The 27,158-nt window shown below is 37.9% G+C and overlaps 1 protein-coding gene across 6 annotated transcripts in view; it reads right to left on the reverse strand.

Moving 5' to 3' along the window:
• Positions 1-694: 694 nt before the first annotated feature.
• LOC125462731 (protein phosphatase 1 regulatory subunit 12B-like) overlaps positions 695-27,158 on the reverse strand; it is a 227,466-nt gene continuing 201,002 nt past the window's right edge. For all 6 annotated transcript variants that reach the window (XM_048553013.2, XM_048553012.2, XM_048553010.2 and 3 more), the window contains 6 exons: positions 22,308-22,324; positions 21,304-21,451; positions 16,752-16,856; positions 16,583-16,633; positions 14,841-14,891; positions 695-7,396 (listed from right to left, as the gene is read on the reverse strand). In XM_048553013.2, coding sequence (XP_048408970.2) covers positions 7,310-7,396; positions 14,841-14,891; positions 16,583-16,633; positions 16,752-16,856; positions 21,304-21,451; positions 22,308-22,324 — 459 coding nt within the window. In that variant the 3' untranslated portion in view covers positions 695-7,309. The remainder of the gene's footprint in view (positions 7,397-14,840; positions 14,892-16,582; positions 16,634-16,751; positions 16,857-21,303; positions 21,452-22,307; positions 22,325-27,158) is intronic.

Here is a 27,158-nt window from a genome sequence, read left to right on the forward strand (position 1 = left end):
ACAACCAGCCCAGCTCTTCCCCTCCACCCACTGCATCCCAAAACCAGTCCAACCTGTCTCTGCCTCCCTAACCTGGTCTTCCTCTCACCCATCCCTTCCTCCCACCCCAAGCCGCACCTCCTTGACCTGTCCGTCTTCCCTGGACTGACCTATCCCTTGCCCACCTCCCCACCTATACTCTCCTCTCCATCTATCTTCTTTTCTCTCCATCTTCAGTCCGCCTCTCCCCCTATTTATTCCAGAACCCTCACCCCATCCCCCTCTCTGATGAAGGGTCTAGGCCCGAAACATCAGCTTTTGTGCTCCTGAGATGCTGCTGGGCCTGCTGTGTTCATCCAGCCTCACATTTTATTATCTTGGATTCTCCAGCATCTGCAGTTCCCATTATCTCTTCATAACTCAACGTGTGCCTGTATTTTCAACACAGGCGATGAAGAAAATCCCATTAACAGTGCACATATAGATTGTTGAACAAAGTAGCATAAAATATTCAAACCCTCAGATATAATGACTGATATTCCTTCATGGATAAGCAGTACTTAATTTGAAGGGGAAAAAAACCCCACAATAAGTTTTTCAAGACCTTCCAAGTTTATTTGTACCTCAGGTTGAAACATTGACCTCAGTAAAATAGAGTGCCTTATTCTAAATATCATCATAGCACATATTGTATAAAAATCAACATGCACACAAGTACTTAAAATTTGTTTATTTATATTTGACAAAATACATTTCTGACACTTTATTGAAGCCAGTTTCATGCAGTTTCAAGACGTGAACAGCTCTGTAAGCAGATGAAATCTCAATGCACAGATCAATAAATAAACTTCATAATGTCCGAACAGCCAAAGTAAATTCCACACAGAATTATTTCTTTAAAACATACACACATCAACCACACTTAACAGCCTGCAGTGCACCAATGTCCAAAGATGAGCTTCAAAGTGTTTTCACCACACATATATTGAAAGAATGCTAAAATGCCAACAAAAGTAAAACAATTTACTTGCTTGCAAAATGGCCATAAAGTGTTTGCCAATGGTTTAAAAGAACATTCTAGATTTGCAAGTAATGGTAAAACTAGACTTTTACACCAAATTATACAGACTTGCAATTAACGTTCATTATGAATTGGCTGTGTCCTATAGATATGCTGATTTTGACAGCACAAAGATCAGGGTAAATTCTTTCACCTAACAAATGTGGGCTGTACGGTGAAAGATTTGTATTATGTTGTGCGACTGGCGTAATGTGAGCCGTCAACACTTGGGTCTAAATCGAACATCTACCAGGTTTCTGATAAGAGAAACTTCTAAGCACAGTTTTCCATTTTCAGATGTTGATTGACAATCTATATAATTTCAGCAAAGCATTTCTATTTCCAACTTCCAACATTCTTTTTCTCCTTTAAATCTCCAATTGAAAACCCAATATCAATCAAGCCATTAACTGATCAAAGATTAATCAGTTTAGTGCAAAATTCAGTTCGGCATACTTTATTATAATATGTGGCGTGTGGAGGGAAATTATCTCCCATGTATATAAATGCTTTGTGGGCTCAAAGTATTTGTTTAAAATAAAATATAAATACCACATCCCTTCTCTTGAAATTGAAATATAGACAGTTGCACTGCTTACTAATTCCGGGCTTTAGTGCAAACTCACTTTCAATACGTTTCAATAAATATAACACTAACACAAACCACAAATTTGCCTGCAGTCTTCTTGGCATCCTAACAACTTTATGTTTTCAAGGGATAAGCCCAGATCTTTAACAAATGAATCAGAAAAATATTTTTTGACAATAGTCACTCCAACATTACCATCATTGATAATCAAAGCAAAAACTGGATACTGCCAATTCCAAAAACCTTCAAAAATTCTTTAAACATGGACTATGCTCCTTACAGTGTGATATGCTTGCCAAGAAACAACAGAATGACAACTCTATCCATCCCAGCAATAGGTTTATTAGCAAATTTCGAACTAGGAATCGACATATTTCAATTTTATTTTGTATAGCAGTGATTCTCAACTTAAAATATAACGCCTCTGGGTTAGACAGTACCATTAATGTAGGTAGTTGCCATATGCCAGATGGGAGAGACAAAAAGTTCACTTCCCAATCTGGTAATGGGCCTTGGTACAATGCCAGAAGGAACACAGCATGTTTTGAGTTTGTATGATTCAATTGTAATTTAAAATTGCTTCCATTCCTGAACAAAACCAACACAGTTTTCTGCCAGTAATGGTCAACTGGCATAGAGTTCTTGTAGGGCAACTAGACAGCAGTACAAATTTCATCATTTCAGCTGGGGAACTGAAGAACACTTAAGTATATCTGTAATAAAAAGATTAGTTGAATGATTACCATTGCTGAAAGTATCAGACTGGTACTAAAAATCCAATCATTTACTAATGTTGTTTAGGGAAGAAAACGTGCTGGCTAATGATGGTCTTATAAGCGGCTCCTGGCCTACAGTAATGTTCTGACGAAGGATCACTGGACCTGAAACGTTAACTCTGACTTTTTTCTTCATGGATGCTCCTGGACCTGCTGAGCAATGTGACTGAATCTTAAGCTGGCAAGTAAGCCACTCAAGGAGGTAGCTGTAAAGAACATTTTCAAGCGCAACTAAGGATGAACAATAATGCCCGGCACCCTATGACAGATATTAGAAATCTTAACTATTGCAACTATCTAAAATGCAATATTACCATTATCAGTAGTGACATTTTTGACAGCGTCTAAGAATGAGGCTCTCCTAAAAGGCATTCATAGCTCCATTTATTAATATTTTTCAGTAAGACTCAATGTTGATCTACTGGAAACTGCACTGACATGAATGTTATTTAGAATCTTGCAGATCCAAACCCGAACATCTTGGAATCCACAAAGTATGGAAATTACAATTTGAAGCCATATTTTGGCTGTATGTGTCCAGGCCATCAAGTCAGTCATCCACACATCTGCTCTCAAACATTTATTTACATGTCATTTATACTGTCAGTTGCCAGAGGTCAAAACTTGTTTTTATTTCTGTTCAAACTTAATCCCTTGTGACAGTTAAGTCTAGATATATACACATTAATATAAATAGGCAACTCATCTTTTCTTACCAAGCTGGGTGCAATGCAACGTATGTGCGTGTGTGGCTTTGTGTGCGCATGCGTCAGGATATCAAGAAATGACTGAAGGCAGTGGATTCTATGAAGGCTATAGGTTCTGAAAACATTCTGCTAATAATACTGAAACTTTGTGTCCAAAATTAGCTACGCACCTTGCCAAGATAATTCAATACAGTTACAACATTGACTTACACCTAGGAATGTGGAGAACTGCCCAGGTATGTCATGTGCACGAAAAGCACAACAAATCTAAATCAATTATCATTCTACCAAGTTAATCTTGATCACCAAAGTTATGGATGTGGACACTGAAAGCAAATGGCATTCACTCAACAGAACCAGCTAAGTGACGCTCAGCTTGGGTCACACTGAGCCCACTCAGCTCCTGAACTCATGCAACCTCGGTCCAAATATGGACAAAAGACAGTTGAACACAGCAGAGGAAGAAAGGGTCCTACCCAACATCCAAGGCAGAATTTGGGCAAATACAGCATCAAGGAGCCCGTACAAAACTGGAATCAATAGGAATCAGTGGAAAATTCTCACGGGTTGGAGTAATTCCTAACACAAGGGAATATGGTTGTGGTGTCGGAGATCGAGCGCCTTAGTCCAAGGACAATACTGCAAGAGTTCCTTAGAGTAGTGTCTTTGGCCCAGCTATCATCAGCTGCTTCAAGGACTTTCTTTTCATTATGTCAAAGATGGGATGTTTGCTGATGGTTGCACAATGTTCAGAATTATTTGTGACTCCTCAGATACTCAAGCAGAGTACGTATGTAGCAGGACTGAGACAACGTTCAGATTTGGGCTAAGGTAAACTGTCATATAAATATTGTGGCAACAAGAGCAGGATGGGGCTAGGAACTCTGCTGAGCAACTCACCAAACAATTCCCTAATGCCTGTCTACCATCTAAAACGCACAAGTCGGACTGTGTCTACTCCTCTTGCCTGCTCTCCAATGCCACTCAACGATGAAGCAGCACTGGCACTCTATCCAATAGCTACAACATTTATTCTCCCACAGTACCAAACCAATGGCAGAAATGTGTATCACTCACAAAATGCACTTTAAACGACTCTTGAAGACTCTGTTGTACAGTCCTTTCCAAAACCTCTTTCACCTAAAAGGTCAAGTGCTGCCAGAATATGGAAACATCACCAGTTGCAATTTCCCCTCTAAACCACACAAACTACATCACTGCTGTGTCATTGACAGTGGCTCAAAATCTAGAACAGCTTCTCAGGGGCAGTTGCAGACAGACAATAAATGCTGGCCTAGCCAGTGATGTATACATCCTGTGAATTAATTTTAAGTAGTTCACAAGAGGCAAAACGGATGTAATTAGCTAAATACACTGCCTTTTACTCAAACACCATTATTTTTAATTAAACATTTACAGAGAATCATTGCTGCAGATTCTTTTTACACAGCTTATGGAGAAACTGCTTGAAAATTGAATAACTGAGAGAGAGATAGAAATCACTGGGAGTTATTCAAGTAGTTTTAGAACATCCCAGCAGTCGTGCTACAGGTCATTAGCAGTGACTCCAGAATAGTTTGCAGTGTATTAACAACTACTGAGAAAGGATGAGAAAATAAAAGGCCTTTTAAAAGAAATATTTTATATGTGCATTTCCTCCACAAATACCCTAATCTAACTGCTCTAAGGGCCTTATACCAATACTTAATTTTAGTTTTGACCCCCCTCAATCTGATTAATTGAATCATTTAGTCAGCCAGCTACATATCAACCCATCCATTATCAACCAGTCCACTACAGCAAACCCATTCTCCAGCTAACGCTGAAATGCTACATACCCCTACATCTAATCTGACCACGGGCACTTCCCTTTAATTCAAATTGCATCAGTCATTTTACTTGTAACAGCAAGCCAAATTGTAAATTGCATACTGTCACTTGTAAATGATAAAAAATACTTTTATTTCTTAAATATAAGCTTGCTTTATTGTTAAAATGTCCGATATTACCATTTTACAAACTGCATTAACCTTGACCTGAAAACATGTTACCAGAAGGTGAATTCACTGCTAATACACTTGGTGGTACAATTAATTCTCAAGTACATTTAACTGGACCAAAGCAAGTCTTTGTACATTCTTGAAGCCTAAAGATTATTTTTCTTTAGACAACTATAAATTTAAATGGCAATTCCAAAGAGTTATGACCTTGTATGTGCACAAAACTCCTTTGTGACACATCAGAACCTGCACTCATCTGAAATACAGTTCCTCAAACACTGGAACCAAAAGTGCCACAAGAATATACCGAATTCAGAGCAGTAAAGACTCACATTCAGTAGAAGCAATTGCAAAGGTGACAACTTGTTTAGTCCTTTTCATTTACATGCAATAGTGGTACTACGCCATTTCAAACCTGAACTTAGTGGTCTACATAACCAAAAATACAGATATGTTTACAACCTTTAACTAAAGCATACATTTCCCAGTATGGTATGAAAATGTTCAAATTATAACACTAAATTATGTCTAATAGCATATTCATAATTTTTAAAAAGGCCACCAACAGTTGCATAATGTAAATTCCCAGCAGTCTGAACTCTCCTGTGGAGATTTCGTTTGTACATAATCTTCATTCTGTATAAAGGACTCAATAATTAATTCCTTTGTTTTTTTTAAATCCAGCAGCAACATTACTGCAAGCCTGAATTTGCACAGGATTATTTCTTATAATAAAAACCAGCCAACGCATTTTCAGTAAGCTGCAGGCTTCACTAAAGTAAACAAAAACGCAAAACCAATGGCCTTTTTTGTACCACTGAAAATATACATACACACACACACACTCACATTTATATATAAATATATTATATATACATACACACTATATAAATATACACACTTTGATTTCAGTACCATATTATAATTGTCTATAGAGACATTTTAACTATGGAATACACAATTCAAATTACTACATTTGCCGTGAATTCCATTAGATTATTAAGGACTATACAATGCATCTTTGGATGGATTCCTTCCCTGAACTTTCTTGTATGAATGGGGAGTGTTTGCGACAGAAAAGTACTATTTTGTTTTAAATTCCTGTAGTAGTGGTGTACAAGGATATAATATATTACTTGTCATGCATTGAAAACATCAAGATAGAAAATACATCTTTGAGTCTACATTAAAGTTGTAATGCCCCTTATTGGTGAAAGAAGTCAAGATCACATGAAAAAAAGAACAAACATGACTCAGAAGTAGTTTTGTTTAAAATAGGGGAAAGCAAAAAAAAAAGTCTCAAGAGCAAAATGCAAAACCAGCAACTGTATATTAAAATATATGTTTGAACCAGCCTTGATACACAAGTCTAATCTGAATCAGCTTTTTGTTTTGAACTTAGTGCTTAGATGCAAGGTGCAGGCAGCAACTGCTGACAGAGAGAAAACAAAATCACACAGATACAGAGGCACAACTAAAGTTTTCAGGCTATATTAAAGCTTGGTCAATAAACCAAGTCACAAAAATTGCAAAAAGAAATCAAACTTCACTGTTAATAATGAAGACAGAAATAAAGTGAAATAAAGGCAGTGAATTTAATGAATATCACATTAAAATAATAAAACAGCATATTGCACTTTATTTAATACTTTCTGTACCATACAGTCTAGCTGATGGATTTTATTTTTAAAAAGAAATAAGCCATGTTGTGCAGTGATTTTAATTACTGTGCAAAGAAGCGAATACTGCATAATCAAAGATGGATCCTTTCCAACACACAACCAAAGTGAAGTGCGCCATTAATATGACTGAGCAGATGTCATAGTGGAAGGCATTTCTTAAAGCCACTCTTCAAAGCCTTCAAATTGTAGCTCAATTGTGAAAAGCTACAAGCATCCCCTCAAGAAACAAAACCTGGGATTTTTAAAAAGAATTCAGTATTTTCACCCTAACATTTCCTGTAAACAAGGCTGTTCGAACACGTGAACAATGGCCTCATTGTTGGTGTATAAGATCATAATTTGAGGAAAATTCATAGACAACATATGCAGGGAGAAAGCCATGAACAGGTAAGATATAAATAGAAGCTCTCCCATTTGTGACGAAACTACTTCTTTACTTCGATGGTTCTCTCACAGAGCAAGCAGGCTCTTTCAGGTGATTTTACTTCCTTTGCCTGTTGCTCAGAAAGACCACATTCATTTTGACAGTTTACTAATGACTCGGATTAGTGCTCCATTCTCGTCTTTCAGCCTTTGGTTATCTGATTTCAGCTCTGTTAAAACCTGCAAGGAGAAGGTACAAGTTAAGAATATTCTCAAAATTTGAGTTCAAGTTTTCTTTTCACAGGTCATTGATCACAGATCATAGAATCCCTACAGTGTGGGAACAGACCCTTTGACCCAACAAGTCCTCACCAACCCTCTGAACATTCCACCCAGGCCCATTCCCCTATACACTACAGGGTAATTTAGCATGACCAATCCACCTACCCTGCACATCTTTAGACCGTGGAAGGAAACCCGAGCATCTGGAAGAAACCCACGCAGGCATGGGGAGAATGTGTAAACCCCACACAGTCACCCGAGGGTGGAATCGAAGCCGGGTCACTGGCGCTGTGAGGCAGTAGTGCTAACCACTGAGCCACTGCGCCGTCCAAATTATTTAACTTCCACCTCCGACAAACAACAGATTACCCATTGGCTATCTCAAAAGCTGATAGTAAGCTCCAAGTACTTCTCAGATGTTTGCTGTTTGGAACTCAATTGGTAACAACACAACTGTACAGCAAGGATTACATAAGAAATTGGGAGTGAAGACTGCAACTTCATATATATTGTCTCAAACAAAACTTATGTAGGTGCATTGTCCTTAAACTGGGGCAGAACATAAAAACAACCGATTGTTTCACAAAGGTTAAATTAAAATAGTTTCAGGAAGTTTCACACTGTTTCATTTAACATTAATAGAAATAGATAGTTAATAAAACAAAATTTTCCCAGCTGCAGCTTTTGCTCACTGAGGATGACGGACATATCATAGAACTAAAGGAAAATAACAAAAAGCAATAGCTTTGGGCCCAATTTACTAGCTAAATTACACATAGTCTAAAGGTTTGCTTAAAATTAAACAGAGGTGGAATAAAGAGGTATATAATTTGAAAAGCTTCTTTGTTTCATTTAATTAGTCCACAAAGAATAGAAAGATGACATATTTTCCCTGTACCTAAGGATAGATATAATTTCTCCATTTAAGTTCTAACTAATTTTAAGCACAAACTACTTTTTAATTATTAGAATCAAATGCTATGTTTACCTCTATCTTGAATATCTGGTGAGGCAAGCTGCTACATCCTTGTTCATTTATGCAACAATGTGCATTGCTGTAAAATATCCAGCTATGCAAACTTAACTTTTGCAAGCTAGTTACAAAATTAACATGCAGTTCAGTTTAACTGATAGCAAAATGCAAAGTATAGTAGTGGAAAAGTTAACTTTTTAGAAAAATTTATCGGTAGCACGAAGGGATGTGCAGGCTAGGTGGACTGGCTTTCGGAAATATAGGGTTACAGGTACAAAGTAGGGTTTAGGTCTGGGTGGGATGCTCTTCAGAAGGTCTGTGGGTATTTGATGGGGTGAATGGCCTGTTCCACACTGTAGGGATTTTATGATTCTATGAAGGGAAGCAACACGCATTTGAAGCCATGAAATGCATGGAAAGCTGAAACATTAACTGCATCAGAATAGAATTTTCCTGATAATTGCTTTTCTTTTGAAAAGAGAAAATCTAAGTTAACTAATTTTAATGATATTACAAGACTGATCTATGTTTCCAGAATCATATTCTGAATTATACACTACTGAAACCTTTGCCATTATTTTTGGAAACAACTGTGCATATTTGCAAAACATTTCACTGCATGTCTACTGTAGAAAAATATAACAAGAAATAAAAGAATTCACAGGAACAAGGTCTCATGACTGAGTTCAAATTCACGAAACCCACCTGCTTCAGCAACAATCTCATAGGCGTCCCAAATAAGATGCAAGTCCAGACAGCAAGAAAATATGGTAAATACCTTTGTGTGAAGCAGACCAATAAATCACATGCGAATTTCACTTGTGGGGATTTCTATTTCGCCTATTTGGTATGTCCTACATTCTATCAATGCCAAATTTGGTTGAATGGACCTACTGTTTCAAAAAAAAGATAACTGACAAGTCAGCAAACAATGAGTGGAATTTCTGTGAGCCTTTTTAAGACAGTCAAAAGGTGAAGATAATTTAGGGATGCTCAAATAAGCATATTTTACAAATTGCAAACTGTAAGAGATTACTTTAGATCTCTAAAGCACATCTAAAATCTCTTGCAAATCGTGAAACATGGTTCTATTGTCCATTACAAATTGTACATTGCAGAAACATTATCTAAGGTTGACTTCCATTTGGCACTCAATAACCCTAGCACAATACTCTAGTGACATGATGAGTCAAACTGAAATGCCAAACTAAAAAGAAAATAGCTTGTAGGCAGTGCCCAAAAACCACGTCAATCAATATTTTACACAAAAAAACCCATTTCCATTCTACCTGCAACTCTTGAACAAGAAGAGTAAATATAGACAACTTTGTTGTTCTATTGTATGTATGAACTTACGACATCAGAGCAGAAATAGAGCAAATGGACCCACCTGTCTGCTCCATGCAGTACTATATTTATTAACTGTAGAGAAGTCTTGATAAACCTATTACCATTATTGGATTTTAAAGCCTGTATTATTGGGTGTAGATTGATTTTCAGTAGCTATTATAAGAAGCTATTTTGGATCACTGCCTCTTGATACATAATTAATGGATGTATGTCCTTTGACAAGTCCAAAGTTCATATTAGGAAGAGAATTTTAGCACAATAAAGCTAAAAACATTTCCTGTCAACTGAATTTATTCCCTGCCACTGCATGAAGAAGTTAAGTAGACAAGGCAAGAAATGAAGTCATACAATGTACTTGAAAACACCACGTTAGTCTGAGGTAACACCATAAATTACCCTTCGTTGTGCCTTCAGAAAAATTTGTGTTATAGAATTAAGTCATATAATTGACCCACAAAAGATGCACATTGTTTGCTTAAATGAACAAGGATGTAGCAGTTTATCTCACCAGAACAAATTTACTTCATATTCAAGATAGAATCAAATGCTGTGTTTACCTCTAATAATTAAAAATTAGTTTGTGCTTGAAATGAATTAGAACTTGAAATACAGAAATTATATCTTTTCTTAGGTACAGGGTATAAACCTCAGCTAAGAACAAAATATGAATCAGCATTCTAACAGAAACAAATCAGTATAGAAATATTCATGTGACCAAAAACACAACGCTGAAAAACAAAATTGAACTACTGAATTCATTAAACTATGTCAAAACAGGGATGAGCAGCATCAACAGTATCAACTTATGGGCACCAGAGTTTGCCTAACATAACTATAAAAATATTATACTTTTATTTCTCATTCCCACTTTCAGGTAATTCCAAAACATTTATCATTCAATTGATGAGTTCCAATGAACTATTCTATACTTCAACTGACAGCTAGATGTACATTGGCAGTCCAGAGAAAAGTTGATTTGACTTTCTTCCCCTCTCTAAACTAAACTAACTTTCTCCTGTATTCTCTATCAAAATAACCTATTTGTCACCAATTTTCATTACTCCACATAGCCATAGCTCCACATCCAAGCGCAAATCTCTGACAGCACATGATTCTTCTCTAAAAGTACTCAATTCAGGAGAAACTCAATGGCCCAAAATCTACTAGTCTCTAGATTATTGGGAGACCAGAAACAGAAGCAAACGTGCATGGAACCTTTGGAAGTCCTATGATGAAGTGTCCATGAAGTTTTAAACTTGTGATGGCAAAACTGCTGCTCCCCAGGACACAGTGCACAAGTCTCTGAGCGACAGTCAGAGATTTTTGATTGATCTCTGGTACTCAACTGAACAGTTACCCAGAAAGGAATTACATTGAAAAACCTAGCCTAACAAATCAAATAACTCATTTGACTACTGTCATAAAAGATCAATACCTCACTCACCTGCCCATTCACTCATTTATAGACTCATTCATCCACTAATGTTAAAACTGGATCATTAAACTAACCATAAGGCAACTAGTCCAGTTTCAAAAGAAAGCAGTACCTTATCTCTCTACACAACTCTACTCCACTGTGGCTGAGTTCTCCGACAGACACTGTGCTCTGCATTTCTAGTAAAGCTGAACTCAGAAGATCAGGTAAAAAATGCAGAACAGCACGGAGTTGGGGAAGTTCGCAAGGAATGAGATCATGGTTCATCATCTATCAGAGATACTTGCTATGTTATGTATGAAACCCAGAGCCACCTTTGGCCAGTCCTTTATAATCTTCTTGTGAGTTGGCTTGCATTTTCTCTATACTTAAATTTGAGCCATTTCATTATTGCATACCTCTTACAGACAATCAAGTTAAATGAGGATGGTAGTCACCCAGGAAGATATAGGTTCTAGAAATATTTCAGGCTATCAGGTGACTAGTCTTATGGTTCTCAAAAGTAAAGCTCTTAAAAGAAAGAAATATCCGAACAAAAGAGTCTTAGCTCAGGTGCATGTTGGAAGTACAATAGTATTCCATTCATTCTACTCCATTCCTCCTATTCTTCACTTTAATCCCGAATCTCATTTCTAAGTGCCATGAATAGATGTGGTGCTTTAATTTGCATATTAGACAGGGAGGAATATAAGATAAACTCATTATGACATATGTATGGTATATGTTGAATCATACCCCACAAGAAGTGGCTTAACTCATTTGACCTGGAGGGATTTTTCAGACACCAAAGAGATCAGAAAATCCATGCATGCTTCAGTTTCAGCGCATGGAGGTGAAAGTATATTTTCTAAATCCAACACGCCACATGTCGAAATTAAGCATACTAGACAAAATAATGTAATTAAGTATGAATCTGTGGAAAAAGGTCCCCCATGATCAAAAGAAAATCAAAATGTACTTGCGATTGAATTAATAAAATAAGTTATGCAAACTTTAAGTGTAAGGTATGTTATTAAATTTGGACTGGATCCTATCATTTTGAACCAGATTTAGAAACATGTGTAAGACAGGTTAGAAAAAAAAAATCATCTAATAATCATTGTTGAACACTAGATCTACAAAAGCATTTTATATCTGTCTGCTAGGAGGTTGAGGTCTGCTACTAAAACTTTACAATAGTCTGTGCAAACCATCATACTATTCAATTTATCAGGGAAAGTCAACTATGAAGTCATTTTCAATGCCCAATTTGAGAGAATATACAATTAATTCTAGCTTTTCTAAAGAACTGTGAGGTTAAATTATCTGGGGTTCTTTCAACTGAAATTAGTTCAACATCACTAAATGTACCGTCAGTTACAAATCACTATATTTTTCAGGACACTTTACAGGAAGTTGCAATCTCTTATGGACAAATGTGTAATAGTAATGAATTTTTGCACCTCTGCACATATTTGCATTGCATGAGAAAATGCAAAAATTAGGATAGCGGATGTCATCTGAATTTTTTGAGTTCTCAGTCAATCATATAGAAAAGTCATCAATATCACTCACCATGTTTGGATTTGGAAAATCAAATTGTTCACTGGCACTACAGATTACAGCACTAAGTGGGAACAACTGGAGTTTCAATTCATTATAAATGCACCTTTAATGGGAAATTTGAAGCAGAAAATGCATGCTGCAGGCAAAAGGTTGAAATAATGGTAGTGGTGAGGTGGGAGAGGAAGTAAAACACGTGTGTAATTCTAGATACCCAGTGTGACAGCTAAGGATTTTTTTTCCAAACAATATAGTTGGAAATTAAATGATTCTAACTGCACGATTCTTAACAGATGACACTGCAATTCAATACAAGATTGCCAAAGAAGAGAGTGAAGTCTAACACACTCCGTGGTAAAGCTTAAAGACTGAAAACTTAATTTTAACCAGACATTAATATGCTTCAAATGCTACATGCAAGGTATAGAAAAACAGAGAGAGCAGACTAATAGAGAAACCTGCTTGGATACAGCAGGAATGGGGTGGCATAAAGTTGGCAGTGTGGTAGGACATTACAAATTTGCAGTTTCTGGTTGCTCAGAGTAGCTGGAAGGTTTGTCAAGGCCATATTTTCAATCAGAAGATATTAATTGAATTGTTTAAGCAGGATCAAGCTCTTATTATGTTAAAGCTTCACTAACTGAATCTAAACATTGACAACCATGATGGTACAAGGCACAAGCTGGCTATGCTATATTGAGGAATGTTACTTAAAGGGATGACAGTGGAAAGGCAATGGCAAACATTCAAAAAGAGACTGATACAATTGTTCATTCCTGTTGGCCTCAAAAGAAATGGGACATGTGGCTAAATCATAGCTTATAAGAGAAACTGGAGTTAGTTTTAGATTTAAGAAAAAATAAAATTGGCCAGAAACAAAAAGACCTGAGCAATGGGAGTTTAGAATCCACCAAAAGCAGACAAGTGGTTGATTAAGAAGGGGAAAAGACAGAAGGAGAGTAAGCTTGTAGGAAACATAAGGAAGTAACTAAATGTATCTATAGGTATTTGAAGGGAAAAAGATTAAAGACAAACCTAAGTCTTAGAGTCACAAACAGGGGAATTTAGAAAATAAAGAAATGGCTGACCAACAAAATATATACTTTGGTTCTGTGTTCACAAAGGAGGACATAAATAATATACCAGAAATGCTGGGGTTTAGGGAGAGGTAGGAAATGAAGGCAATTAGTATTAGCAGAGAAACGGTGTTAGAGAAATTAGTGGGATTTAAGGTTAATCAATCCCAAGGCCCTAATAACCCATATCCCAGAGTACTTAAGGAAGTAGCCCTAGAAATAGTGGCTGCATTGGTGGTCATTTTCCAAGATTCTATGGACTCTGGAACATTTCCTACTGATTGGAAGGTAGCTAATATGACCCTATTAAAAAGGGAATTATAGATTAATCAGCCTGATGCTGGAAGTGGGGAAAACATTAGTGTCTGTCATAAGAAAATTAATAGCAGAGAACTCAAAGTAGTGGCAGACAGGATCAGGTAGAGTAACTATGGATACATGAAAGGGAAATCATGCTTGACAAATCTACTGGAATTCTTTGAGGATGTAACTAGTACAGTGGATCAGGGCGGAGGATGGGGTGTTGGGCAGAGGTGGTGGAGGGCAGTGGATGTATTTTATTTGAACTTTCAGGATGCCCTTGACAAAGTTCCACACCATATTTGGATAGGAAACTGATTGGCAGAATGGGAACAAAAGTAGGAATAAACAGGATTTTTACAAACGGTACGCAGAGACTAGTGGGTTATCACAGGAATCAGCACAAGGACCTGAGCTGTTCACAATATATATTAATAATTTGGATGAGGCAACTAAATGTAATACCTCCAAAACGCAGATAACACAAAGCTGGGTGAGAAGGTGAGCTTTGAGGAGGATGCAGAGAATCCTCTGAGATTTGGATAGGCTACAAGAAGTCAGATTTACACCTTAGGAGGTAAAAGTGGGTAATGAGCACTTACCATCAATATTAAAGCCTGCGCTTCCCTTAATTTTTGTTCACAGGGTTTATTTACAGGATCCATGTGTATTTACAGGATCTGCAATTCATGTTTGTATAACGAAGAAATAAAACAACAATCATACCTTTAGCTCTTCCTCCATTTCAGAAACCTTCCTTTCCAAAGCACGTTTTTCCTGTCAAAGACCAATTATACCCACGTTAAAATACCAAAAACCGACAAGGATCGCCAGCTGCAACTTCTAAGTGCATGCGTTGTTCCAAGTTTTTCACTGCTCTTGAAGCCAATATACAACTTTAGAAAATTAATTAGTTGTGATAGGTTTAGTCAGATAGCATTCAGAAGGTAATGAAGTCCAGAAATGCATTATCACTACTTGCTCTGTGACTTACAAGTCCATAATTTTGGGGGCCTTCAACAAGTACATAAATTTTCTCAATCTAATGGAGTTAGAGGTTGACAGAAGTTGCAGGTTAGTTCACTTTAAGTACAGAAATCTGGTCAGATTTTGTTAACCAACGTCCATTAGGCAGGTGCAATAAAATACTTTGATTACAACTGTAACTTTTGTAATAACACCCTGAGTGGTGAGGTGCAAATATCAGTGCACTCATTCAAATGAGTCATGACATTGAAACCAATCACACAGGTCTATACATCCTTTTACACTTCTGAATATTTCACAAATTGGGATCAATATCAATTAAACTGAAAAATAAAATGAAGCCAAAAATAAGGAATTTAAAGGGGAACAGTGTTTCAGGTAATATCTTATAAAACAGAGAGAAGAGAAGGGATTCATCACAGCCTAACTTGATGGCTTATGCTCTCTCTCGCTGATTCTCTCAAGCTTCCTGAAGAACAATGTCTGGTGACAAAGCAAAATGAAGAAAAATGTATTGATGGACAATTGAAAGATATCTACAAATTTTGCCATGGCTGAGGATAAAAAAAATTAAACAACTGTGGTGCCAGATTAATATTTAACATTTCACGGACTACAACAACTTTTCACCTAAGATAACAAAAGTGTGCAGCTGGATGAACACAGCAGGCCAAGCAGCACCTCAGGAGCACAAAAGCTGACATTTCGGGCCTAGACCCTTCATCAAGACCCCTGATGAAGGGTCTAGGCCTGAAACGTCAGCTTTTGTGCTCCTGAGATGCTGCTTGGCCTGCTGTGTTCATCCAGCTCCACACTTTGTTATCTTGGATTAACCAGCATCTGCAGTTCCCATTATCACTGAAACAACTTTTCAACTGCCCATTTTTGATCTTCCTTTTTGTACTGGATACCATTCCCTTTTTAAACTTTATACTTTTGTTTATTTGGTATTTGATATCATGACTTATTATTTCTCTCGTGTTAGTATGGAATGAAATTCCTCTTTCTTTCATTTAAGTAAACCTTGTACTTGGTTAAATTTTGACCACAATAAGTTTTATTTGAAGAATTATATCCCTGCATGAAGAGAATTTAAAACCTTTTCTGCGACCCATATGGGGTGTTAGAGGTAAACTGAGTCACCCCTCCTCACATGGTCATAACATAACAGAGGCAATGTGGGAATCATTCATGCAATTACCTTTGTCATGCTCAACAAAAAGCTTACTGAGTTTTGATAGACTGCAGAAGTGACTGGTAACCTGGTTTTTAATCAAATACAATAAAGCTTTTCTTCGACCTCACCTAAATAGCTACTATAAATTACCATTATAAAGAATGACTCGAATGATTCGGTGAACAGTTTCAATTGGAAATTTAAGCTGCTGATAAACTATCTAGTAACGAACAGATTTTTGTCCAGGTAACTTGATGTTTAGAAATTTATGGTGATGACTGGGGTAGGGGATAACAAAACATACCCTTTTTTCCATTTCCAGCATTGAAGACTTATCAGAAATCCGGTCTTGTTTCTGAAATGCACAAGTGTCAACGTTAGCTGGTGCTAAATTATGAACAGAAATTTTCAACAGCATAGGAGTTAAAGTGAAAAATACAACTCCACGAAAATCTCTTGCAATCTCTCTGAACCTGTGTAGCTTTCTCCAGCTGTGTTTTTACTTCAGAGAGCTCCAGCTGTGCCTCCTGCAGTTTGGCTTTAAGTTTCTCATTTTCAGTCAAGGCCTCTTCATATAACTATAAAACAAAATCAATGATTAAAACAGCCATATATTCTGAATTTTAACACAAGCAGCTAATTTTGTTCACATACACAGTACATTAACAACATTTTAAATTGCATGTTCTTTAAAAACACAAATTTTGCAGCTGTAATTATTTCAAAGGTAATAAACTGGAATTGCTACTTTTAATGGGAAGAACTTACTCCACCCAGCCTATTATTACTGCAGGTTTTAATTTAAACATTTTGCTACTTTCAAAAACATTCACTGTTGAGCATGGGGCATAAGTCTACCCTATCTAGTAAAAATTTAGGAAGTGAATCATGGCTTCAAATTAATCAGCTTCCATGCTCAAAAAAGACATGCCTGCAATCTTCCTGGCACATAGTTTGTCGGACTGTCTGACTTTATTGATAGGAAGTGGATCTCTGTTGTAAAGCTAATGATAGAGAAGAAAGTAAGTACAATGAAAACTAAGTTCACAGATCACAGAAAAACTGATTTTGATGGGCTGAGAAGGCAACATTCTGACAAACAACCATGAAGAACAGCATTAGGAAACGTTGTAATTAAAAAGTGTTCACAGTGCAAGAATACATGTTCCACGAAAAGCATTAATTAAGCACTCTAGGACTCCATGCATGAATAAAGACTAAACAGAGAACTGAGAGTTCAGAAAAAAGCACGTAAAGCACAATTGGCTGGACAATCAGAAGCGTGAATTCAATTCCCGTGCCAGCTGAGGTTACCATGAAGGACTCGCCTTCTCAACCTCTCCCCTCATCTTAGGTGTGGTGAACCAAGGCTAAACTCACCACCAGTTGCTTCTCTCTAATGAGAGCAGTACTGAGGCTCCACTAGGACTATGGCAGCCTGACCTTTTTTTTTGAACCAGAGAATAGAACAGGTCAACATAACACTGAATAATGAGATGAATAATGAGTTAACGGCACTTAAAATTATAAAAAGGAATAGATCAAATAAATTAATCAAATTCAGGATAAAACTCTTGGTCCAGACAGACTGTATTCACTTAGCTTACAAGAATCTAGAGTAGAGAAACCAGAGGCAATACTGCACAGGAAAAATAAGTTGTACCAGAATACTGGAGATCAAAAACATATAACTCCTATATTTAAGAAAGGGACAACAAATGTAAAAGGCCAGTAAGCTGAACACTATTGGTAAAGCAAAAGAAATGTTTCATAAAGGATAATCGAAGAACATTGAGAAACTATGCCAAATGCTTGTATGGCTTTTCAAAAGGAATGGGAGTCTGTGTAGACAATGGTAGTGGAGTAAGCGTAAATTTATCTGATTTCGCATAAGGCACCTGGAAACAGAATGATGAATAATGTCAGAATATGGAGCATGGGGTAGAATGGAATGCTATCTGCTCTCAAGACAGAATGAGTTAAGAAGTGATGTGCTACAGGCATGAGCACAGGGATCATTACTTTTCACAATCTACATTAGAACTTTGCTTAAATGATAAAACATTCTGTTGAAGCCTTTTGTCTTGCATCTATCAGTATAAATGTTATTTTTCCCCTTGAATTGATATCCTTGAAAACTGCCCTGATGCATGCAAAATAAAAAAAATTTGACAAAACTGTGCCATTATACAGAAATACTCAATCTGTGCTGAGATAACGTTCAAATATTCAAAGAGATAACAGAGTGTGATCCTGAATGAACACAGGAGGCCAAGCAGTATCAGAGGAGCAAGAAAGTTTCAAGACCCGAAACGTCAACTTTCCTGCTCCTCTGATGCTGCTTGGCCTGCTGTGTTCATCTAGTTTCACACCATGTTATCTTAGATTTTCCAGCATCGGCAGTTCCTACTATCTCTTCAAATATTCAAAGTTAGCTTCAAAACAAAACCCATGGCTTGTGGCTTGCATACAGGAAGGAAAGAGGGATAGAAAAACATGGAAGATTAGAAATGGAACGATAAAACATGCACATTTTAGATGAAAAGAATGGGCAAAGATATTGGGTGACTCTTAACAGAAATTGATTGTGTCCATTTTGTTGAGTTTCATGGAGCGCTTCACTCTGCAAGGCCTAGGTTTCTCATGCTACCTTCCCAAACTCGCCTCGTTACCTAAACATCATGCCACTATTGTGCCCCACAGGTTCTGAGGAAGGGTCACCGGACCTGAAATGTTAACTCTCTTCTTTTTTTGCTTCACAGATGCTGCCAGACCCATTGAGCTTTTCCATCAACTTTGTTTTTGTGCCCCCTTGTCGTATTCTCCCACTTGTTATAGGCAGAAATAGTCACCACTACCAGCACCACATTTAAAAGGTTCTTGCGCACTAAGTCAAGCATTAGCAGTCCAGTGCTGCCCTGCACAGTTCACGTTATTTGCCTTAGACAGGTATTCATTCTGACCTTCACATTGAGGAATTGTACCCATCCAGTTTTAATTGGCAGGAAATTGATTCAGCAACTCCATATTAATGATGTTAGATTAAGTAATAATGAGATGTCAATGAATAATAATACATGCCGATAGGCCTCTTGCTGCTGAGAATCTCGCCTTGTTGTTTGACATTTGGCTGGAAAACGAAACTTTGTTTTCAAAATGCTGAGAAGCTACTTGTTGGCCACATAGACCTACTTTCCTAACTTTCTTGTCAATATCCATTTCATTCAATGCCTGGATAGATTCAAGTCTTTTTGCCAGGACATCTAGTTGAGTGGGTGTTTCATAGCAACATTGTAAGAGAAGAACTGCTCAGTAATTGAATGGATTGTTAAGGATCATGCCTATTTTAAGTTTTCTGAAAAGAGCACTTCTTCCACTAAACCGCAAGTCAATTTGAGTGATTTATATCTGTTTACAAATGGAATACTCAGCAGATCGACTCTTGTTACTTTACATGGAATTAAAAGAGCAGTTGTATTTAAGATGGAGCTAGCACAAACCACAAAGTGATTGAAACTGTACATATGTATACTTGTGCAGCAAAATAAAAGTTGTAAAATTACTCGCAGCCTTCTATAAAGATTCTCAATTTTCAGATGATACAGCCACTTAAATTATTACTGAACTGTTTTGGAAAAGAACCTCCCAGTTTTATTCCTTCAGTTTGTTTTAAAGAATACTGTTAATGTACTTAAAATTATACACCATACAATAGTGGCTAATGTTAACATTTACCTCTAGGATTAGGTTTAAAGTATAGACCTAAATTTCCATTCCCAGGCCTCTAAACCTAGAACAAAAATGAACATTTCTCTGGTCCATAGCCAGAATCTGACGTTCCAAAAAATGGCTCCTAAACAGTCATGATATTTTCAGATCTATGAACAAAAACAGAAGTTGCTCAAAAAGCTCAGCAGGTCTAGCAGCATCTGTGAAGAAAAAAAATCACAGTTAATATTTTGGGTCTAGTGACCCTTTCTCAGAATTTTGAGGACCCAAAATGTTACTTACGATTTTTAAAAAAATTATTTACAGGTGCTGCGAGACCTGCTGAGCTTTTCCAGCAACTTCTGTTTTTGTTCCTGATTTACAATATCCATAGTTCTTTCAGTTTTTATTTTCAGATTTATTCCTGACTAGGAGTCACATAGGTGAAACACAGGGTGTTTGTCCTCTGGTGCAATTCAAGTCATATTTGGTCATTTTTAAATGAGTTACAATGGAGAAAATGCTGTGTGTCAACATCAAAGCTTCAATTTAAAATGAGACATCTTCCAAGCCTTGCAGCAATATTACTGGCACCATTATAAAGTAACATCAGATTTTAACAAAAAGCCTGCAGGGAATCTCACAGGTCACCACATAAAGCATTCTCAAACGGAATTCAGAATAAAGCAAAAGATACTTCCAAAATTGAGACATTGCAAAATTAAAATCAACATGGATTGGAACCTGTCACAAACCAAGGTTTTTCACAGACCAAATACAACTCGACATTCTGCTTTCTTATTCATTACACCATTAATTACGAAGCATTGAAACTCAGAAATTCGCAGGCACAATGAATTTTACGATAAAACAAATTTCCCTATTATAGCACATTCTTCAGTATGTATAAACAAGGACACATTAAAAGTACTAAACGAAGACACGTCCCCAACATCAACCTCTTCCCAGTAATTTGGTTTTGCTGTGAGTAAACCGTACATGGTAAAAGAATATTTCAGGAATTTTGAGCAAGATGCAATTTTGTAATTTTTCAATTATTTGAAGTAGAAAATATCTAGGCTTACAGAATATTAGATTCTTACTACAAAATTCAACTTCACAAAAAGAAGGTGGAGCCAGATCTGGAAAGGATAACATACAGCTTCTGCATAGGAATGAGCAAGAGGATAAAGTGCAAGACCAAAATGAAGACAAACTTTTTTTTATATTAAGCTGTCCAAACACATATCCAAGAATCTACAAATCATGATGAAACTGACATCAACTCACGCCCTAATCCAAAGAAAAATCACCTACCTTCTTGTAATCCTTTACACTGTCTTCCTGTTCTACTTTACTAAGGGATGACAATCGATTCTCCCTGCGCGTGTACGAACTGGTTCGACTCAATAAACGGTCACTGAAACTGTCAACTGATGAGGAATTTGATGATCCTGAATCCAACCTAAACATAAAAGCCGCAATTAAATGATGTTACATATTGGAACACACAAAAATGCAGCCACTAACCAACTTTGTATGAATGCAGTTGAAAATCAAATGTCTATGTTAAGTAATGCTACGATTGCAGCATTTCAGAGCCTATAACAGATTCCGAAAATGGTCAATAAAGTTCTAATATTACAAATTGTTTCAACATGTTTCTCTTTAATAAAACAAAATATAACATCAGTCCAAATAAGAAGGTACAACAGCAATTAAGAATATAAATAGCAACAAGAGTAGGTCACAAGCTCGCAATCCTGCTCTGCCATTAATAAATCATGGCTGATCAAATCCTGCCCTCATTTTCATTTTCCTTCCTGTCTCCACCTCATCCAATAATCCTCAATTCCCTTGCAGGTCAAAACAATTGGTGTGACTCAGTCTTGAATATATTCAAGAACTCATTCTCTATGGCTTTGTCAGAGAATTCCACACACTAGCAATCCTCTAAGAAATTCTTAATCTATCTTAAATGGAAGACCACTTTGAACTTAGCCCTACTCTCCCACACTGAAGTTCTAAACTTAGATTTTGCAGAGCCGAGGCATGGACCTTGTCAAATATTTGACTAATAGACCATACTGAATAATTTTAAATTAGCTATGAAGATACTTTGGCCAATTATGCAACAATTCTTTAAATAACATAGCTTCTTATAACAGATCCCAAAAATTATGTCAAATCATCCAATAAAAAGCAGCTAACTAAAATATTATTTATACACATATACAAAAGTGAATAATAAAAAAATTAAGCTATTTTATTTAATGAACACAGATGTAGTTTTGGGTCACACAATATGACAAGGTTCTTACCTGCTGATTCGATCATGCTGAAAAATAAGAGGAAAAAAGCCTTTTAGGATGATGCTGAGCACTGATGAACAACATATTGTGGAATTCAGGCAAAGTAATTTTGGGTTGTAATTAAACATTGTATGCAAGAGAACAGTTTCAGTCTGTGCTTACAAGATATATTGTAAAAATGTGCAATATTATCCTGGAGAAAGAGCACCTTCTATTTACTTGCTACTGACGTAATTCACTGAGCTCTTTCCTGCTGTATCTTTTGGTCAAAAAACAGCTGCCTTGACGATGTGCCTGATAGATCACTGTTTGGAAGGTTGCCAGCAAGTTTGCCCTTCTGGATATATTCTGGGAATGGACTCTCAGCCAGAAGCAAATTTTAAAGTTTTTTGCCTGGACGAACAGGCATGGTGATGCCAGCCAGGGAAAGAATTGGTTAAGTTACCATCACTTACGTTTTAATGCCACAGGTCAAAACACAACAACTCAATCTCTCAGCTGGGAGGTAAAAACATTATGAAGCTAGAGACAACCTTCAGCAAAAATATTTGTTTCCTCTTTCTTTGTAATAATAGTTTATATTAATTTCAATTGCTTGTCAGATTCTGATCATGTTTAATTGTCAAATTACCTGGTTATGTACTTAAGCAAAAATTCAAAATATCTTTATTGGCTTATAAAATAACGAAGCCACGCAGACCAAGTGAGAACAAGTTAGTTCCGTTAATATTTTTGAAAGTGCAGTACAGTTGGCCCCTTTGGCATAGAGAAGAAAATGTAGAGTTGCCCACTCAACCACAAACATACAAACTCCACTGAAAATACATGTGCTAGATAGAAAAATATAGCAATCATGGTAAAGAAGCCTACTGCAACCAAAGTTATGATATGAAGGCAAAATTTAGCATAGAGAACTCACTGCTGTCAAAACAATTCTCCAGTCCATACTGTTTTCATAGAAAAGATATTGACCTCTGTATTACCTACAGGAGCTACAAGCAAAAAGTCAATGGGCTGCAAAATAAGTTATGCACTGTTACAATGCTTTTACATTATTATGGGTTCTTCCATGTAAATGACAATAGTTAAATTATACACATGACTTATGTAGTTATTGCTGAAGGTACTTAATTTTAATTTGCTACATTGTAATTTTGAATTTGTACAAGAACTATTCCTTAGACACCTATGCTCAGTTCGCAATAAATAACAGCAGATCCCAGTCACGAACCAGCTCAACTCCCCCTCCCATTCCTTCGATGACATGTTCAGCCTGGGCCTCCAGCGATGCCACCCGAAAGTTGCAGGAACAGCAACTGATATTCCGCTTGGGAACCCTGCAGCCCAGTGGTATCACTGTTGATTTCACAAGCTTCAAAATTTCCCCTGCCCCACTGCATCCCAAAACCAGCCCAACTCGTCCCCGCCTCCCTAAAGTGTTCTTCCTCTCACCTATCCCTTCCTACCACCTCAAGCCGCACCTCCATTCCCTACCTACTAACCTCATCACGCCCCCTTCATCTGTCCGTCCTCCCCGGACTGACCTATCCCCTCTCTACCTCCCCACCTACACATACCTCTACTTGCTCCATCCCCACCCCTTTAACTTGTCTGTCTCCTCTCCACCTATCTTCTCCTCTGTCTATCTTCAATCCGCCTCCTCCTCTCCTTATTTATTTCAGAACCCTCTCCCTCTCCCCGTCCCCCTTTTCTGATGAATGGTCTAGCCCCGAAACGTCAGCTGCTTGGCCTGCTGTGTTCATCCAACTCCACACTTTGTTATCAAAGAATAAGAGAAGTACAGCACAGGAACAGGCCCTTCAGCCCTCCTAGCCTGTGCTGATCATGCCCAAACTAAAAACTTTAAAAAAAAACTTTGTCCTTATTTGGTCCATATCCCTCCATTCCCTCCCTGTTCATGTAATTATCAAGATGCCTGTTAAATGTTGCCAACATGCCTGCTTCCACCACCTCTTCTAACAGTGTGATCCATGCTCCTACCACATTCTGCGTGAAAAACGTACCTCACACATTTCCCTTAAACTTTCCCCCTCTCGCCTTGAACCTGGTGTTCCCTTGTAATTGAAACTTCATCCCTGGGAAAAAGCCTCTGACTATTCACCCTATCTATGCCTCTCAATTTTGTAGACCTCTGTCAAATCTTCTCTCAGCCACTGTCTTTCCAGTGAAAACAATCCTAGTCTTTTTAACCTTTCCTCATAGCAAATGGCCTCATAACTGGACAACATCCTGGTAAACCTTCGTTGCTCTCTCTCCAAGGCATCCATGTCCTTCTGGTAGTGTGGAAACCAAAATGGCTTACAATACTCCAAATGTGGCCTAACAAGGATTTTATACAGCTGCAAAATGGTTTGCCAACTCTAGTACTCCATGCCCTGGTCGATGAAGACAAGCGTGTCATATGCCTTAATTAGTTTGGCCACCTGTGTTGCCACTTTTAGGGAACTGTGGACCTGCATGCCCAGATCCTTCTGTATGTTAATGTTCCTATGGGTTCTGCCATAACAGTTTAATTCATACCTAAGTTTGATCTTCGAAAATGCATCATCTTGCATTTGTCTGGATTAAAATCCATCTGCCATTTCTGTGCCCAAGTCACCAATTTATTTCCTGTAACAATCGTCGGCACTATCAACAACTCCACCAATCTTCATGCCATCTGCAAACTTACTAATCAGACCACCCACATTTTCATCCAGATCATTTATATATTGCAAACAGCAGCAGACCGGAGACTGATCCCTATGGAACACCACTAGTTATCAGTCTCCATTCTCCATCCTTCCACCGCTATCCTCTGTCTTCTATGACCAAGCCAGTTTGTATCCATGTAGCCAGCCCACCCAGAATCCCTAGTGGTTTCAGTTTTTGTACTTATCTGCCATGTGGGACTTTACCAAATGCCTTACTAAAGTCCAGATAAACCACATCCACAGCTGTTCGCTGTCACCTCTTCAAAATTTCACTCATCTTGTGAGACATGATATTCCCCATACAAGACCATGCTGTCTATCACTAACAAACCCATTTTCTCCCAAATGCATATATCCTGTTCCTCAGTACCTTCTTTGAGAGCCTCCCCACCACAGATGTCAGGTACACTGGTCTATAATTCCCTGGATTATCCCTTCTTCCTTTCTTAAACAAGGGAATAGCAATGGATATTCTCTGAAACCTTGACTGTGGTCAAGGAGGATGTGAATATATCTGCTAATGTCCCAACTCTTTCTTCCCTTGCCTCTTGCAGTAACCTGGGATAGATCTCATCTGGCCCTGGGAACTATTCTACCTTAATGCAATTTAGGATACCCAAAACTTCCTCCTTTTTGACACTCGATGGGGTATTTACACACTCATGTCTAAGCTCAACATCAGTCATGTCCTTCTCCTTGGTGAATACCTATTCAAAGCAGTCATTAAGGATCTCTCCCTCTTCCAGTGGCTCCACATGCAACCTCCCGCCTTTGTCCTTGAGTGGGCCTTCTCTTTCCCTTACTATTCTCTATCTTCTAATATATGCATAAAAGCCTTGGAATTCGCCTTGGCCCTGTTTGCGAAAGACATTGCACGGCTCCTGTTAGCCTTCCCTAATTTCGCATTTAAGTTCCTTTCTAATTTCTCTATACTCCTCAAGGGCTTTGTCACTTTGTAGCTGCCTAGACCTATTATATGCTTCCTTTTCCCTTCTGACTAAGCTTACAATTTCCCTTGTCATCCATGGTTCCTGAACCTTGCCATTCCTATCTTTCTGTTTTGCAGGGACATGCACGTCCTGCACTTTAATCAACTGGTCTTTAAAAGTCTCCCATGTCAGGCACAAATTTGCCCTCTAATAACTGCTCCCAACTCACATTCCCCAGTTCCTGCCTAATCTGGATGTTATTGGTCCTTGCCAAATTAAGAATCTTCACCCGAGGGCCACTCTTATCCTTGTCCATGACTACTCAAAATTTTATGGAGTTCTGGTAACTAAGTCCAAAATACTCTCTTGTCGAAACATCGATCATTTGTCTTGGCTCATTCCCTAATACCAAGTCTGACATGGCCTCCTCTATGCTTGGAATATCAATACACTGTCTCAAAAAGCTTACCTGGACGCATCTAACAAATTGCTCTCCAACCAAGCTCCTAGAGGATCCCAGTCAAAAGGAAAGTTGAAGTCACCCTCCACAACATTGCGATTTCACCCTATTCCTGAGCCCCACCCATAATGCCACTGCAAGATCCCTTTGATATGTCCTCCCTCTACACAACTGTGATGTGATCCGTAATCAACAATGCAACACCACCACCCCCCCCACCCCACCCCTTTTTGTTTCCTTTTCTGTCCCTTCTGAAACACTGAAATCCTGGAATGTTAAGCTGCCGGCCTTGTCCCTCCTTTAACCATGTCTCTGTCAGGGCAATAACATCATAATTCCATACATTAATCCATACTCTTAGTTCACCTGCCTTATATTTCTTGCTTTCAAGTAAATGCATTCCAGACCTCCAGTCCCTGACCCTTCCGACTTCCTTCTGCCTGCTATTATTCTACAGTAAGCATATTTCAGTCTCTTTTGTCCCCAGTCCCTGCACTTACTGGTCTGCTGTTCCGGTTCCCAAGCCCCTGCTGCACTAGTTTAAACCCTCCTGAAGACCTCCAGCAAACCTCCCGCCCAGAATACTGGAGCTCGTCCAGTTGGCGTACAACCCGTCCTTCTCGAACAGGTCCCACTTTCCCCAGAAAACATGCCAATGGGCCATATGGCTACAGTGCTGGTGTCAGACGGTGGACTTTAGATATATGTTCAACAAATATTCTCTCTGTTCCAAGGCCATGGCACAGGTAGTAATCCT

Source organism: Stegostoma tigrinum, chromosome 21, assembly GCF_030684315.1.
Source record: "Stegostoma tigrinum isolate sSteTig4 chromosome 21, sSteTig4.hap1, whole genome shotgun sequence".
Taxonomy (NCBI): Eukaryota; Metazoa; Chordata; class Chondrichthyes; order Orectolobiformes; family Stegostomatidae; genus Stegostoma; species Stegostoma tigrinum.